This window comes from Fundulus heteroclitus, chromosome 13 (genome assembly GCF_011125445.2).
Source record: "Fundulus heteroclitus isolate FHET01 chromosome 13, MU-UCD_Fhet_4.1, whole genome shotgun sequence".
NCBI lineage: Eukaryota > Metazoa > Chordata > Actinopteri > Cyprinodontiformes > Fundulidae > Fundulus > Fundulus heteroclitus.
This window is the reverse complement of record NC_046373.1, coordinates 17,205,112-17,223,534: the sequence shown is the minus strand read 5'-3', so window position 1 is coordinate 17,223,534 and position 18,423 is coordinate 17,205,112. Positions and strand designations below refer to the sequence as shown.

The 18,423-nt window shown below is 40.6% G+C and overlaps 1 protein-coding gene across 1 annotated transcript in view; it reads right to left on the bottom strand.

The window, feature by feature from the left end:
• Nucleotides 1-231: 231 nt before the first annotated feature.
• The window catches only part of dennd3a (DENN/MADD domain containing 3a), a 48,091-nt gene continuing 29,899 nt past the window's right edge, over nt 232-18,423 (bottom strand). Inside the window, exons 20-30 of the mRNA XM_036145249.1 lie at nt 16,418-16,597; nt 16,145-16,315; nt 14,387-14,516; nt 14,050-14,157; nt 10,783-10,880; nt 7,914-8,068; nt 5,526-5,592; nt 5,332-5,404; nt 5,120-5,229; nt 4,878-5,015; nt 232-2,122 (exon numbers count right to left, since the gene is read on the bottom strand). Coding sequence (XP_036001142.1) covers nt 1,901-2,122; nt 4,878-5,015; nt 5,120-5,229; nt 5,332-5,404; nt 5,526-5,592; nt 7,914-8,068; nt 10,783-10,880; nt 14,050-14,157; nt 14,387-14,516; nt 16,145-16,315; nt 16,418-16,597 — 1,452 coding nt within the window. The 3' untranslated portion in view covers nt 232-1,900. The remainder of the gene's footprint in view (nt 2,123-4,877; nt 5,016-5,119; nt 5,230-5,331; nt 5,405-5,525; nt 5,593-7,913; nt 8,069-10,782; nt 10,881-14,049; nt 14,158-14,386; nt 14,517-16,144; nt 16,316-16,417; nt 16,598-18,423) is intronic.

Sequence of the window (18,423 nt, the reverse complement as noted above, 5' to 3'; positions counted from 1 at the left end):
GAAGATGTTTCTGTGAACGTGAGCCGGGCCTTTGTGTTCTGTTTGGTCAGGAGAAGTTTGGCCTTGGACCTCCTACAGATGCCATTTTTGCCTGGTTTCTTTTATTCATTGCTGGATTATAAATATGGGTGGGTGTGGCTAGAGAAACTGAACCCAAAAACTGAGGTTAGTAATGTTGGTCAGTGATGAATCAATGCTTTAAGAAAAAAAAAAAAAAAAAGGATTTTTACAAATGGTTAAAAATTTTAATAATTTGTAATAACAGTCTTGGTCATAACATTTCTTGGCGATATTTTTAAAAAGTCAGTAAAATTCAAAATACACATATAAATAGAACTGTGTTCCTCAATTACCAACGGCACATAAATAGAAAAAATATAATCTCAAATGGCGCGAGAGAATAAATGACAGCTGACATGAATTTAAATGTATATTCCAACATGTAAATAACTCTACAGGCATGTTTACCAACATATAATATATATGTATAAAAAAATGTCAGCAAATTGTCCTTTTTTAGCCTTTTCAACTAGGAACTAAAACGAGCAAAGCATGTCAAAAGCCTTGCAGGAAAATAAATAAGAAAAAAAAGAAGAAAAAAAATTAAGAGACAACTATGTTTTCTACTTATTCCACTTTTACAATGCCCTGTAAAATATCTTCTAACTTACTTTGTCACATTACAACCACAAACTTCAATGTATTTATTTTTATTTTATTTCATTTCATAAACCAATACAAACTAATCCATGGTTATACTGTGAAAAATCTGAAGATGGTCGTGTGTTCTTGTATTCAGCTCCCCTTTTTTTTCCCCCTGATTTCTCTAAATAAAGTAAAATAAAATAAAGTACGACCAATTGCCTTCAGAAGTCACCTAATTAATAGATATTCCTGGCCACCTCAGCATGGTGGTGAGGGGACGCTTCTCTTCAGCCGGCCACAGTTGATAGGAAGATGAAGCCAAAATACAGGGCGAGCCTGGAGGGAAACCTGTTATGGCTTTCAAAAGGTTCACATTTGGATAGACCAATGGTCCTAAACACACGGCCAGTTCTATAACAGAATGATTTAGATCGTGTGTTGGAGTGGCCTAGTCAAAGTAAAGATCTACAGTAAGTTAAGAATTTGTGGCAAGAGTTGAACGTTCCTGCTCCAAGGCGCACTTTATTCATTTTGCAAAGAGAAGGAGGAACATTTTGTCCACCAGGGATGCGGTTCCATCCATTTTGAAAATCAACGACATTGGCGTTTGTGGTTGTAACGTGAAAACACGTGAAAACGGCTCCAGGCGTATGAACACTTTTCTAAGGCACTGCGGCAGGAGTTAGCTCGGGTTCTCAAGACGCTCCCGTGTCCAGCTACTGGCCGACTCCGGTTCCCATCCCCATGCATCCTGGGTATTAAAGCCCGGCTTCCGTCAGAACAAACTCCTGGTGGGTCTTTCCCACGGTGCGGGCGAAATCCACAACCTCGGCTGTGTTTTCATGGTAGCGTGACTCCCGCGCGCCGCGGACCTTCACGTCAAGCTCACGGCGTGAGGTGAAGCCGAGTCACATGATCTCCTCAGATTGCATACGTGTGGCCCTACAGAAACAAACACGTATGTAAACTCCAGCGAGACCCTTCGCGGTCAGAACCATCAGCGGGATTTGAGTTTCAGTCGTTCATCCTTCATCTTTACTAAAATCCTTAAAACAAAGTGTCAGCTGCGTTAGCATTGCGCTAACAAGTCTTCATTGGCATGTAAAGCGTCACGCTCGCTGAGCCTACGTGTAAACTTGATGCTTCACATAAAATTCCTTCATTCACAGATAGTCTCCCTGTCTCTGTTGAGCTTCCCTTCATTTTCGTCCTCCTTTGTGGTTCCGAAGAAAGCCCCGGATTGGATTTAGCGGCGCTAACAATTGCTCGAGTCCAGCCCCCTTTCCTCCACCTTCCAGATGGCGATCTTCCCGTCGTGTTTGCCGGCTCCGCTCAGGACGTAGCGGTCCTCGGCCGAGCAGAGCGCCGTCACCTTGTCCATGTGGCCGTGGAGCTCCTTCAGGACCTCGTAGCGCTCCGTGTCCAGGATGTAAATTTTCCCTTTGACAGAACTACGGCCCATTCCTCCGACCCACACCTGGTCAGAGAGACGGAGGGGAATTATTAAGCTGGTTAGAAGTGAAATCATCAACTCTTTCCACAGTAACCTTCTGCTAAATGACTTAAAACTGAGGGAGCTGGAGACAGATGCTGTCACATTAACATGTTTTAACTCATGATTTTTAATTATATTGTAAATTCTGTTGCTTTTGGTGTTCGATACTTTCACTGGTTTGTAATTGTTTATGTTGTGTGTGTGTGGATGAATGTTTGTAACTGATATGTAACCCTGCCGCCTGTTTTGGCCAGGACGCTCTTGAAATCTCATTGAGATTTTTTAATCTCAATGAGACTTTTCCTGGTTAAATAAAAAGGTTAAATAAACAAGTACAACATATATTCTTTTCAAAAAGCATCTAAAAAACTGGCTCATAACACATCAGTCATGTCAGCATTAATTGAATGTCTTCCATTACCAAACCATGCTGCCACTTGTGTCTCTGCTGTGTGTATATATTTATAGTGTAATTATTTTTATTTGAATGTTTTATTTTATTTTATTCTATTTTATTAACCTAAGATCTGCTAACACTAATTCTGTATTTTTAAACAAGGCTTGAAGAGTTATAGCCTTTTATTTCTTTTTATATTTGTATTGTTCACTGTAAAATTCTTACTGTTGTATTTTTAGGTTGACAATTTTAAGATCTGTCCAGGGACAACAGATGAAAAATAGCCTTTTGGCTAAATCTGGTGCATTTGCAGGAATGCTTATTAATGTACACGGTCCGTGTCAAATAAACAAATAAATATAAAGTAACCAGCTCTGTATATAGCTTTATCTGTTTATTTAGCTAAAGAGAGTAATTTTGCAGGTTACAAACTTCTATTAAACAGAGTTGATACGATAAGAATCAGTGCATTAAAGCTTAGAAATTATTTAGCTGACAGTAACTGTGGAGAATACATCAGCTCCACTTATAATGTCAAACACTGGTCCCTGAGGATCCATTATAACCCCTTTGTTCCTTTTCTGTTTTTATAAATGAATTGGGCCAAACTACGATCATATACTGATATATGATATACAGTTTATAGTTTATAAACCAGGCTGTCAAGCCTTTGCAGAACACTTCTCACTGGAGTAATCTTTCTTTAGACTCAAATGGAAATGAAAAAAAACAGAAATGTCCCGCTCAAGTTGAGATGGTGGGTCATTTTATCCTCACACTATGATGTAATAATCACTACTTATAAATACTTACAAACCTGGCGAAATGACTGATAATCCTTTGATGCTCACATAAATTATTCATCAATCTTAAACTTAAAAGAGCCTCTATGTTGGATTATGGTGATATTATTCCTATGTAAGCTTTTTTCTCTGCTGAAGAGACTGGACTCAGCATGCTAGTTAATGGGTTGTAACAAATGAAGGGTCCAGCTTATAGCAACAACTTTGTTAGGTAAAGTTTGTATGTTTCAGACCCTTTTTAGTAGTATGTATGATAGAAAAATTCATGTTTCCATGGGGGAAACAGAATTGGGGAAAACAGGATTTTTCTTTTTTTTTTCTCCATCCTTTTTAACTTTGGTAAAATCCTATGCTTTATATTTTCAATTGTTTTCTTAAAACTGATTTATAAGTATTCTTTTAATGTTCATTTAGACTTACCTGTTGTCCTTTTTCATTTGTTTTTTTTATTTTAAATTGTTTAAGTTGATGCTGCTTTGTTCACCTGGGGCCTCGTGGTTAAAGCTTGTCTACTCACAAAATACTTGCGGCGCTACGCTTTAAGCGCCACCGCGCCATTTACAAAAAACGAACGGTGCGTGAAAGCGTGCGGAAATCCTGCCGTCAAAATGTGCGGCAGCTAAGCAAAACTTCTTCAGTTGACAATGACAGACCACAAAGTCCTAAAAGCCGTCCAAATACACTGACATATATCTCCATTTAGTTTTATTTAACTCAAGGCGTATCAAACCCGATGTTTTTTCATGAGTTTGAGCATTTACAGTATAAATCCGTATAAAGAAATTTAAATCCCCTAAACCGTGGCCCTCTTTTTGCAGAAAGAAGCCGATATAAAAAACGTAATCAGAAATATGACTGCACTCACATTGCTATAATCCTGCTCAATTTAGGATTCTGCTCTGCGATCATAATAATCAGAATTATTCTGATTATAATAGTGGGAAGAAAATAAGAGTATTCTCTGTGCACAATGGCTGACATCTAGGTCATTTTTTCTAATGCAACATGTTGAGTCATTTTAAATATTTAAAGTCCTTCACAAAGTGTGCTTGGTGACAGACTTCCTCCGTCTAAATAGCCAGTTTCTTTAATGAGTCGCTCAATAAGCTGTTGGTCTGCTGTAATTCCTTACAAACATCCGCCGAGGTGTCTGTGGTGGGTGCCTTCCGGTGTATTAATACTGGTTTGCAAACATATTTAGGGGTGGGGACAGCGCGGCCCAAGATACCGATCATGTCCTCCACTTCCTGGTTTATAAAGGCAACGTGTAAAGTGAAAACCTCAACGCACGGTTTTATACATCTGACGTTTTTTTTGTGCGCCGCAAGTTTAAAAATTTCTCGCCACCGCCAACTTTTAGAATGAAAGCCGCACACGGTTTCACGCATGAGTCCCCAAAGATCCTTTGGAGGAACAGATGCTGCATCTTGGTGGGATTTTCCCGGCTACACGGGTGGTTTACCGACAAAAAAAAAAAAAAGACCAGCATCACAAACTACGTCTGTGCAGGAAAGCTAGAGGACGTTTGCGTATTAACCTGGTTTTTGACTTGAATTATGCAGTGACATCCACTGCAGTCCTGCAGCATCACGCGGCAGAAAGGTTTGGTGGTGTTCTTCAAGTGCCAAATGTACACCTCCGCGGAGTCGACACACACGCTCCAAAGCTCCCCGCTCTAATGCAAACACAGGAGAAACACAACGGGGATCAAGGCGAACGTTAAAATTCACGAGTGCGGTGAGAGTAAACGAACGGCCTGTGCGTCTGAGATTGTGTTACCTCAGGCAGGACCAGAGCGGCGCAATACGTGACTCTTTGTGGTTCATGCAGATTTATATGCTGCTTTACCACACCTGTCCTCCCCACCTCCATGATACCATCCCTGGAGCCTTCAGAGCGGGAGAAAAGAAAAAAAAAAACACAGTCAGTGATGTAAAAAATAAACTAATTCGTACTTTATGTATCTTTCTTCAGTGTGAGAAGAAACGTACAACACCAGAGAGCTCCTCCACAGTTGTAGACAGACTGCAGCCGATCGCAGGAGAGACGAAAAGTTCTCTTCACCTAAGGGGAGGAAACGGGTCAACCCACATCATTTACGAGGGAAAATATGCGTTTATCCGTATTTCTTCACATTTCTGCTTTGAATGACGGCGAAACGAATCGAAGCAGATTGTTCACTGACCTGTAGAGCCGAGACTTCCCACACCATGACCGTTCCCTCTGCACTGCAGGAGTACGCCACCGTGTTGCTGAAGATTACAGCGCACATTTTACACACACACAGACACACACACACATTTTTACCTATGCACGTAGTGGCTAACAGGAAGTGCGCGTCTGTTAGAGAAATGCGCAGTAACACATTCAAGTTGAGCATCTAAGGTTAAGAACCCATCAGTCACCGAATCCCATAAAAATAACAAATGTGTTTCTAAATTGAAGGGACAGCCTTGAGTTAGATCAGACTAAGTTTAAAGCGCCATTAATACAGGAAGCCTGTTCCATTTTAAACACTGCATGCATCAGCTAGTTGTTAAAAGGGTTTGTAAATATGTTTTAGGTCAGAATTTCCTACTATTCCAGGCTGTAACTTTCAAAGTTTTTAGTCATTTCCAGCGTCATTTTTAAAAGTATAAATAAAAAGTGGATTGACACTTTGATTAAAAGATTAACGGTATGGTGGAAGGATGAACGGCTTAATGGCTGGCAGGACGTGCAGCTGAGCTAAAGGAAAGAAGGACCAAAAAAAAACAGACTGGTAGCACATATGAGAAAGTACACAAACAGTCTTCCTTTTTGAAAGAAAGTACAAGTCCGAGCCATTTACCATCTTTTTTGAAAGCATTAAAAAAAAGGTTCACACATTAATTTAAAGATGCAGATAGCTTTATCAACACTTTCATACAGTCGTTTTCAATAAATTAGAAAATGCATTCCGAGGAAGGGTTGTTTACGAGATTAAAAGGACCTTTTAAAAACAACCTTTACACAGATTTAACCATGCATGCTTTTCCTTACGCCCACATTTCTGTATTAAAACTGTTTTTTTTATTGCCCTGATGTAATATTCAGATGTTAATGTGCGAGAAACCATCATAACTAACAGACACATAGGCTGAAAAACAGTCTATGTAATTAATCTACTTAAGGTCATGGTAACTTCATTTGTACCCGAGGGTGGATTTGGTGGCAGGTAGAAAGAGTGGGCTACACACACACACACACACACACACACACACTGACAACATTGACAGAAGACAATGACATAACAGTAACACCAGCAAGTGTTCCAGGCATGTAGATATAGATAAAAAGTACACAACAGTACTATAGAAATACCATAGATAAAACACAGAGTAAAAACCACCACATCATAAAAATGTACAACAAAGCTGGGTCAATAAATAATTAAATAAACAGATTAGGAAGGCTGTGCCTAATTTAAAACGATTAGTGTGTAGTCTACAAATAGCTTAAGTGGTGTTCAGGGTCTTAATAGCCTTAGAAACAAAACTACATCTGTAGCTTTTGGTTTTACCTGCAGGCGTTTCAAACGTACAACCAGGTGGGAGAGGCTGAAATTCACCGTGCAGTGGGTGGGATCCATCTTCTAGGATGGACCCCACTAGCCTCTGTAGCTGCCTGGTGTAAAGGGTTTCTAGGTTCAGCTGTGGCTGTGGCCCACCTCACACTGCAAAAACGGATCTAAAAATAAGTAAAATGTTCTTAAAATTTGTGTTTCTGTCCTAGATTTGAGCAGGTAAATAAGACTATCTGCCAATGGAATGAGTATTTTGACCCCTAAACTAAGACAATTAGATATACTGCACTTGAAATAAGATGATGGAGATAAATTGTTCCTATTTTAAGTGCAAATATCTTATTCTATCATCTTATTTACCTACTCAAATCAAGGAAAAATACACACATTTTAAGAGCATTTTACTCATTTTTAGTTATGTTTTTGCACTGCACAATCTTATTCAGTGGGTTTTTACTTTTTAGGGGTAGGTTGCTGAACCATCACACCAGGCTAAAGGAAATTACAGATTCAATGAAGCATCTTAAAAAAAAAATAAGTGAGCATTTTTCTGTCGATATAGAAGGATGACAGTTTCCTTAGACAACGTAGGTGCTGGTTTGCCTTTTTATACACAGCCTCACAGTTTGCCTCAACACTTAGTTTGCTGTCGATGACGGTCCCAAGGTGTTTGTAGCCGTCTACACACTCCACTATCTGATCATCTATACTGGTTGGTTCCTTAACCCTGGGCAGTTTCCTAAAGTCAACATGCATATTTTTTGTTAAACTTTCTAGTTACTGAAATAAATGAACTTTTCAATAATATTCTAATTTATTGAATATGCCTATAATATATCACACTGTATTTAAATAAAGTATACCAGCTCATTAACTTACACCTTTGTCTGCTTTTAGCTTTGTTTATCACTGAAATGACCATTCTTGCCTTTATGTGGCTTTTGATCTGTGTGACTTTAATTATGGCAGTTTGATAAAGTCTAAGGTAAAACGTTGATGTGTGTTTTAAAGTTATACATAAGGTGTTACCTGTATTTTCCGTTGTCCAGTGCTAGTCCGGTGACCTCTGCCCTGTGCTCAGTCAGCTGTCTATTACAGACCAAGGACACCACGCTAATGATGTAGATGACAGAGTCCTCAGAGCCCATCCAGACCTGGTCTCTGTCAACGCCCAGCATACAGTTCTGTAAACACAGCAACCTCGCTGATTAGTTAATATTAGATAATATTGCAGCAGAAATAGGACATAATTTGAGGAAATGGAAGCACAACATGTTCATCCTTTTATGTTTTAGATGAAAAATATTTAGGCTGTTTTGTGCTTATTAATTGTAATAACATTCAATATATGTCTGAAAAAAATCTGGGAGTTACCCCAATTTAAAAACGTTAAGGAAAGACCACGCGAGCAACACCTATATTCTCCACTAGGTGGCATAAGTGTTAAAAAAAGGGACAAAAAAGCATCATTATTTTTTTTAGGTTAGAGATTAACTAAATCTTAAATTATTTCTCTATATCTTCTGTAGATGTAACACTCTGGCAAATCATCCAAGGTCTGAAGATAATTCAGGCTAAATTTGGATGTAAAGAAACCGGGAAATGAAAGAAAAGAGGAGGGAATAACCGCTTCATCTGTATCTGATTTGAGTGGCATGTGTGTGATGGGTAACAGCTGGACTTGTCTGAGTCGACATCCATTTTTATTTACTGACACATGCACACTTAAAACCTGCACCTTCACAATAACATACAATTTATTGCAAACAGTTTTCCCACACCCATCCATCTCATTAAAATCAGGGTTCCCCAACACTTTCATCCCTTTCTTCCATTGGTCCAGAGTCAAATCTGTATCCTCCCTAGCTAAATGAGGCATTTTCTTCTATTTAGCCCCACTGGTCAGTGTTTTTTTTTTTTTTCCTTTTTCTTAAAGGAGCAATAAATAAAATGTAATCATTTTAGATAGAAAGAACTAAAAATAAGCTTTGTGACGAACTAAAGGTATTTTTTTTAGATAGACTATGGTTAAACGTCACACACTATCTCTCTGTGTTGTTCTCCAATCTCTTGTTTACATAGCCGGGCCGGCCGCACCTAAACAGCTGCCACTCTCAGAGCTACCTACTCCCTGCCCCTAAAATGCCACCGCCAAGCACAAAAAATGACGGACAGCACGCCCATCGAATCAAAACGTTATCTCACTAACAGCATTATAAAGTTATGAGTTACTCACTTCTTCATTAGACATGTTCCTCCAAAGGGTGATGCTGTTTTGCTCTCTATTTATCCTTTGGAAATAGGTTCATAAAGCTGTTGGGGGAGCCAAGTGTTGGAGCGAGGTAAAGGCAGGCGTGGCTTGATACACATCTTGTTTTGGTCTACAGACAGTGCTCAAGCGCCACCTAGTGGTGAAAAATCGCTTATTGCTCCTTTAAGGCCACACAGCAGCTAAGTCCCAATTCTCTGAATTTATCTTGCATAGTGTGGAAATAGTCTTACTTCTACTGTTATACAAACCTGTGAGTTCTCCTGATGATTCCTTACAATCGCATTTAAGGGATCATCATTCAAGACGATGGCTCTTCACTATCCTTCCAGGTTTTCATAATTTACTGAATAGTTCTTAACCCGATAGTAGCAATCAGCAATCTCCTGAGACATTTTCTTTGCTTAATGCATGCCAATAACTTAACCCTTCCGAAACAGATTAAAATTGTCACGACCATGCGATGCGTCTTCTTACAAGGATGTTTAAGAATATTAGAAGCTACTCGTTGCATCAATTAGGGTTTAATAAGTGCTAACCTGCCGAAACAGAATCACCCTTGCAGTAATTATCCAACGGGAAGGTCCTACATATTCGCATTTTTAAATTCAGGGGGTGACTTATTTGGATAGGCAGTGTATAAGAGCAGCGCAGAGAGCCTGAAGGGACAGCTGTTTTAAAATTAGCTAATATTTGTCGCAACCAGAGACATTGCAGTAACAATAAATTTGCAATATATTGTGCAACCATAACCAGTGTGCAAAGCAAGATTTAAAAAAAGAAAAGAAATGAATAAGCGGGTTTAGTGTGGGAGAACATGAAAGGCTTGCACAGAGTCCTGACTCTCCCTTTGGATTGAATTAGAGCGGCGACTAAGAGCCAGTCCTTCTCGTCCAATGTCAGTGTCTGACCTCACAAAGGAGCTTCTGAAAGACTGACCAACAGTTTCCATAAACACTCTCCTAAAACTAGTAAAAAGCCTTCCCAGATAAGCTGAAGGTGTAATTGCTGCACAGTGTGTCCTGGCATCAACTTAAACCCCACGGATTAAGAAAGACGTCACTGCAGTTCTTATATGTTCATATTGGCCAGTACCTTTGGCAACATAGTGAAGGAGCATCGGTTTTCTTTTAAGCCTCTTTCGTTTTAATCAGCAAATCAGTTTCCCAAAACCAAGGAGGTGTTCAAGAAATCTGAATAAATAAAAAATCTATCTCATCATTTTACTGAGAAAGGACCATAAACTCTGGAAAGGAAGTTGTTTCTAAAAAAAAAAAAAATGTTAGAGGATATAATACAACTTTCTATATCTGCATTTTGTCTTGTGGTATTCAATACATGTAAACATTTATTTTACAAAATACATAGAGATTCATTTTAAGTGTCAGCCGTAGTCTGAATGTATTTAAAAATGTAACCCTCTGTCCCAAACATCGGCTCCTTAGAACTAACTAAAGGGAGTCTAGACCCTTAGACAAAGGGAGCGACAATAAAATATATAAGGTTACCCATAAGGGAAAAACCATCCTTTTGCTTTCAAATTTCTAAAAAAAAAATTATCTATAAAAAAGTGTCAACTTTCAAATGACATGAAGTCACAATAAGCAGCCTTCAGGTGATTTCTCTTACCAGTCTTGCATTCCCAACTTGACAAGTTTGTATGAGGGACCAGGTGGAGGCATCAAAGACCATCACCTTTCCTCCACCCACAGACACCCATAACTGACCTAAAACACACAAAACAGGATTTACTAGTTATATCCAAATAACATACCTAGCTTTCCCCAAAGACACAAACATACTTGTCCTTTTTGTAATTAAAATCAGCACACGCACAGATTTATTTAAAAACAGATAAGAACGAGGTTAGTATAATATTGTACCTAGTTCTCATATGTGATCAGTAGAAAAAAAAAAATCTCATGTTTTCTGTATCTGTAACGGGAGCTATTTAGGAGTGAACATTAGAAAGTTTGAATCAAAACATCTCATGCTCTGTGGTATTTTTCAGCAGTCTGACTCCACCCTGACTTCATTTACCGGTCAGATTTTTTCCCTACATATTCACTGCTGCTGGAAAGAGGAGAAAGAGGGAAAACTGTGAGAGAGAGAGCACAAGAGAGACGGAGAGGGCACAACATCCTGCATTTCACAGATGAAGCAAAGAAGCAGAAAAAGAGAGAGAGAGAGAGTGAGAGAGAGATGTATACACAGAGGGATGGGAGTGGTGAGGAATGAAGGGGGTGAGGAAACTGGTCCTGGGCCAGAAACCCAACACAGTGACCTATATTCAAACGGGAGAGGTTAGCTCAGTGAGAGTGTGTTCGTTTTCACCAACGAGAAGAGAAGCTGTGTTTGTCGTTCACATGAGTGTATTTGAGTTGGTGGAAGGTCTGCCACCAGCTTGTTTCTAAGTGGCCCCAGATGGTTTCAAGCTAAAGGCCACGGCTTTTGTTGTTCTTTTTCTAGCCTTCCTGCACTATGTTGCGACAGCGTGCCCCCCCCCCCCTAAAGACGAAAAGAGAACGACAAAACACAAGTCATGCTATACGGTTAGCAGAAGTCTGGTTTGACTGGTGAAGATTTACCAGAAGAATATTGTTCATCTAACAGAGGCAGACAGTTCTGAAGAAAAATGCTGCAGAATCACACAAACAATGAGAATGAGCTAAAATTAAGTGAAATATGAAGCAATTTGAGGTTAGCATAACATCGTCCACATGTGCAGACAGAGGTCAAGTTTCAGAATAATGAAAAGCCTAAAAAAAAAGAAAAGAAAAAAGGAAATCTGGGACACTTGCCAATAATCAAGCAAATCCCTCAATTTAATCAGAATATTCTCATAAATTTGAGTTAAGCCTGTTTATTTAGCCGTATTAGTTTTCTTTCATAGATTACATGTTTTACATCCTTTTTCCTAAACCATTTACGCAGTAAACAACTCTAATTTTAGGTTAAATGTCGGTTTATAATGTTACATGAGAAAGGCATGTCAGACATTTCTAAAAGTTTTGATAATATCAAGTCGTTTTACAGTTTCAAACAGAAGTTCTGGACAATTTGGCTCTATGAAGATAAGTTTGAACACAACACCAAGTTCAGTTTTTCTAGCTGAATAATGTTGCTGGTTTCTTACAAAGACCTTCACATTTTTTTTAATTTCATTAAGAAATTATGAATAGGACCACTAAAATACCACACAAAAGGTTCCTCAGGGCTCTGTTCTTGGATCCCTTTTATGGATCATTATACATGATACTTTTATTCCGGATCTACATTGTAGTTCCAGAATAAGAGGGATCCAAGAATGGGGCCCTGAGGAACCATTCGTGTGCTATTCTAGTGCTCCTATTTATAATTTCTTAATGAAATTTAAAAGAAATAAGGTGATCAAGGAGCAGCTTGTAGATTCTACAAGCTGCTCCGTAATCACCTTGTGGATTATACATGAGCTCTTGCAACACATATGCTAGTGACACACAATTTTCCATTTCCTAAACAAGAAATGATCAGTCTCTTACGGTCATTGAGAGTGTCCTTCATATTAATTACTGGATGACTTTGAATTTTCTTTACCTTATCCTAGAAAATACAGCAATCAATGGAGGCAAAACAATGTTTATATGCTCCTCATCTCCAAAAAAAAAACAAAAAAAAAAAACAACTTCCTAAAAACTTGGGATTGCACAAAAACTGCTGTTTACCATAGATTTCCCATTGGCAAATCATTATCTTGCTAGTTTATATAATTATGTGTTTGTCTTTTTTTACCTGTGTTTGAATTATTCTTTTTTGGGTAATTTCTTAATTTGATGGGTGTTGTTTTAGTGGACTTTTTTCCTTAATATATTTTTTTCTCTGAACTACTTTGTCTATGTATGAACAGTGGTTCAAAAATAACCTTGCTCCACCTTGGCATTAGCCTAACAATGTCTAATTTTAGAGAGAAAACGGGAAAAATATTAATCTGAAATAGTTCCTTTCAATGCCGCTGTCAGGCTTGCAGAGCTTCCTGTTGGTCTGCAAAGGAAGAAACAAATCTTTTAGTTTATGTGAAGCTAAAAATAACCTAAGGATGCTTTAGAACAGCAGTCCCCAAACGCCCTATTGTCTGTAATGCAAGTTTTAGATTAGTCGCTGATTCAACACATCAAATTCAAAAGGTTGAATCACCACCTTGGCAGTTGGCAGAACGGGTTTCTGCATTTCTAGTCATGCAGAAACCTGTTAATGATCTTCTGACTCAAATCAGCTGTGTTGAATCAGGAAAAAAAATCCAAAACAGCCAGCATATAGGGTCCTAATGGCTGCTTCTTAAAAATGACTTAAACACACTCAAACAATGGTGGCCAGGAATGCCGTTTTGCCACCAATCATGATACTCTAAACTGACAAAATACTGACGAAAAGTGGCAAAACCTGGGTGCACTTATTTAAAAATTTCTTCTTTCACAATCAAAAACCAACATATTGACTGATTTCTCCTTGAAAATAGGATTTAAGTTGAGTTACATCTATAAATGTAATTTTCCCACTAAAGGGTGACCGGAAAAGGAGAAAGAGCTGTTGGGAAATAGCATGCGTGAGCCTTAGTGCTTTTCCTGTTAACGTGAGAGCTGATGGTAAACCAAAGGTTAACTGCGTGTTCATTAATTGCTCATTGTGTCAGACAGCGATGGCTGATGTCATAAAGCAACGCAGGGTTGCGAAACAGTTCTGCTGCTTCAAACAACCAATCAAATCCCAGACGTCCTCATGGACCAATCAGAGACCGGAGGAACTTGAGCCTTGTCACCACTGTGTCAGCAGGAATGCTGCAGAAACTTACAGGATTCATTTGGTGTATGTGTGTGTGTGTGTGTGTGTGTGTGTGTGTGTGTGTGTGTGTGTGTGTACCTGGTGTGTACAACAACACATCTACAGCCTGGGGTGCAGGAAGATTCAATGAAGGGTTTATTTTATGCTTCAGCAACTCGGCAGTTGTTGAGGGAACCATCATTGGAACTGGAGACATAAAACAGAAGTGATTCACTTTTAACCGGAGAACTACTTGAGCATGAGGCACCGATGACGCCATCAAAAAAGTCCAAGCAGAGTCACGAAGTGATTCTTTTTTTTCTGACAGGAGATGTAGCATGTATGCTACTTCAGTTGTTACTGTGAAGCCATTAAATGCAATGATAAAAAACTATTATAAACGCAGTGGTGACAGAGGGAGAATCAGGGTGATTACCTTCCAGCTTCATACGGTCGAACTGAGCCAGTTTAGAAGCAGCATATATAGCCTTACTGCTTTGAAGGCTGCCCACTACAGCGTCCATCAACAAGGCGTTGGTCAGAGCCTGTTGCAAGTATTGTGGATCCTGGAGACAGAGATATAATATATGCAATAAGTAAAAAAAAAAAACCAAAAAAAAACACCAAGACTTCATCATTTACCTGATGTGTGGTACACATTTACGTAGCAAGAATAAAACCGAACAATTTGTCGAATTATGATTTTCACCTAAAAGTGATAGTAGAGATACACAACTTTTTCAAAATACTTCAAAATGGTTATACTGTTGAATATTGCGATCATTTTTATTGCCATCGAGCTACATTTTCCCCCACTCTCTTTTTTACCCCCTATCGCCCAATGTCCCCACCACCCTCTGCATGCTTCAGCATCTCAGCCAATAGCATCTAAATCAGATGTAAACAGCAAGAGCAGGGAGAGTAGAACGCAAAGTGTAAGCAGAAGGCACTTGAAATATAAGAGCGCGCCAAATAAATTCATTTTGAACTTGCTCACATTGATATGGCAGTGAGGATAGTGATTTAGTATAGTGTGCAGCTCCAACTGCTTGTGCACTATTAGCTATAAGGTATTTAAGAGTTTTTCAATTAAACATAAAAGATGAAAAGGTTGTAGATCAGAAAGGACAAATATCTATCTATCTATCTATCTATCTATCTATCTATCTATCTATCTATCTATCTATCTATCTATCTATCTATCCACACAGTTTAACAAGATTTCTTTTAAGACATCAAGATGCAATATAAATTGTGGGAAAACTGCGCTAGCCATCAACTTTAATCCAAAGTAATCTCAATTCAGTATTTGGATAAAATATAAATTTGAAGTGTAAGAAATGATGTGTTAAGTGGATGGATGAACTTTTGTTGTAGGCCGAAGGTTGTAGGTTCGATTCCAGCTTCTCACCATCACATGTCGATGTGCCCCTGGGCAAGGCAATTAACCCCAAGAGGCTTACTGATCTACAAAGTATTATATGAACCTGAGAGTGCGTTTGGGTGAATGGGGCTCTCTTTTAAAGTGGTGTGAGGGGTCCGTAAGACTAGAAAACTAAAATAAATGCTACCTGTTTACATTTATTTACATACATTTATTTACATATTTATATATATATATAAACACCTGCTGAGTTAAATCAACGGTGATTAGTACACTGTAAAAACAGTTTTTACAAATGATAAAAGCCACGAATGAAATGAACAACAATTGCTCCCCCCACCCCACCACCACCCGACCAATTAGGTAGAGCCTTTTCAAAACAGCCCTATTAATCAAACATGTAAAAGAAACATTGACATGTATATTACTAACGATCTTGCTGACCGTGCAGAAAACACATAAAGGGGGAACTGAGATTTCCTGGAAAAGCGAGTGTTTAAGTTACATTGTCTGGTTTCAAAAAGGAGAACCTCATTCTGCTCAAGTGTGCCTGTTTTTGGCTGGACGTGTCGACAGAATTTCAGCCACACCCACACAGGTCACTGAAGATCATTAAGGCAGCTGTGTGTACAAACACACACACACACCAAGATAAAGACAAGGTCATAAAGGTGGCAAATAACGATTGAGCTTGATAGATTGTTATTGTTTCATTCTTCACCTGCAGGGTTTTATTTCCTTAGACACACACACACACACACACACACACACACACACACACACACACACCCTCCTAGATCTAAGCTTTACCTTGTGTCGGTCAGCTATAAGTCGCCCCGCCCACATCTCCTTGATCATCAGATTCCAAAGCTCAGTTTCAGTTTTCAGGTTCGCCTCGAACGTCTCCTTCCTGCCTTGAACACGGATCTTCAGGCCGGGGATCCGTAGAAGCAAGAAGGGAGCCGAGGAAACTCTCACCTCCTGTCAACGGAGGGTTAACATCAATTTTTTTTTTTTTTAATTCTTTATTTATCGGCTCACCTGATTGCGTCGTTTATGCTCAAGTTTAATCTACCCTCTCACCTCCAAGTCTCGATACTGGGCCACCTCCACGTATCCCGGCCGTCCGTCGGTCAGCAGGAAGAGGCGCCGCTGCGTCATGGCGATCTTCCCCACACCACGGCTCGTCTTGACCGAGGAGGACAGCTTGAAGACGCACTCGGTGGCATCGATGTGCTCCAACACAGATGCTGGCAGATACACCTAAAAGACATTTAGATATACAAACTTTGTTTGATTTATCTAGAGGAGATGAGAAGCAAAGAATCCATGAACAAATTCTCTTATTTTGTTGAGACGTGCCGGACCTAAATTAACGTTTGGTTATCTAACATAACCCCAGTTCTTAGAATAATATGAGCGAGGTGTCTCGCTATGGGATGCAGCCTCCTGCAGCCCTGATAGAAGCATTTATCTCAATCTGCCAATCCTGATTGGCCGGTGAAAGTGCTCGTCTTACGCCACGCCCAGTAGCCCCGACTACTAAAGCGTGCGCAGATCACGTCACTTCAATTCAACAAGCAAACCTCTTCTCACCGCCCGGCAAGAAGGGTTGTCTGGCGAGACACCTCGCTCATATTATTCTAAGAACTGGGGTTATGTTAGATAACCAAACGTTCTTTTTCATAATATTCACTCGGTGTCTCGCTATGGGATATGGTAGCTCCCGTATTGCCAGACAGCTTATCGAACAAGAACCGGCCGTATGGGGAAGGTCCATAAGTTCCGTTATGACTTCAGGACCGCACTGGCCACGCACGGTCTGGACACGTCAAGCATGTAGAACCGCACAAAAGTCAGAGGCGAGGACCAACTCGCTGCCGAACAAATGTCCTGAACGGACACTCCCCTGAATAAAGCCCAGGACGCGGCCATCCCGCGGGTAGAGTGTGCACGTAAACCCGCCGGGGGCTGCAGACCCCTGCTTTCATACGCCAAAGCTATAGCCTCTACCACCCAGTGGGCGAGGCGCTGCTTTGTGATCGGCTGTCCCTTACGGGGCTCCGCCCAGGAGACAAAGAGCTGATCACTCCTCCTGATGTTCTGTGTCCTGTCCATATAAGAGCGTACGGCCCGAACAGGGCACAACATGTGCGCTCGCTGTTCACCGGGGGAAGCGGAGAACGCCGCCAGCTCGATCGGTGAACAAGAACCAACTACTTTAGGAACAAAAGCTGGGTTGGGTTTCAGAACCATACGCGTGTACCCCGGGTCGAACCGAGTACATGCGGGGTTCACAGAGAGCGCATGAATGTCGCTGACTCGTTTCGCAGAGGCCAGAGCCAGTAACAGCACTGTCTTAAGAGACAGATGTTTAAGACTGGTCCCCAACAATGGCTCAAAAGGGGGCCCTTTGAGCCCTTCCAGAACCACCATCAAATCCCACGGGGGCAGCAAAGGTTTGGAGACAGGGAGAAGCCTGCGCGCGCCCTTCATAAACCGGCACACCAAAGGGTGTTGGCTCGCCGTTTTGTCCCCAAATCCTATATGGCACGCCGCTATAGCAGCCAGATAGACCTTAACCGTGGAAAAGGCTTTTCCTTTATCAATCAGTTCCTGTAAAAACGACAGAATCGCTGGTACAGAACACTGAAAAGGAACGTAGTCCCGTTCAAGACACCACCGCTCAAACAGTCCCCACTTGGAGCCATATAGAGTCCTGGTGGAGGGAGCCCTGGCATTTTGTATAGTATTAACTACACTCTGAGGGAGCCCAGCAGTGGTCAAATTGAGCCACTCACGGGCCAGGCCCACAGCTGCAGTCGCTCCGGGTGCGGGTGGAACACTGTCCCCGCCCCCTGCGAGAGCAAGTCCCTGCGCAGCGGCAGCTGCCAAGGCTGGGCGCACAGCATCTGGAATATCCCCGCCAGCCAGTGTTGTGCTGGCCAGTGTGGAGCTATCAGGATCAGCTTGTGATTGGATGCCCTCACTCTGGCGAGAGTAGGGGGTATCAGGGCCAGCGGGGGGAACGCGTAGAGCAGCTCGTGCGGCCAAGCGTGCGCTAGTGCGTCTACGCCCAGGGGAGCATT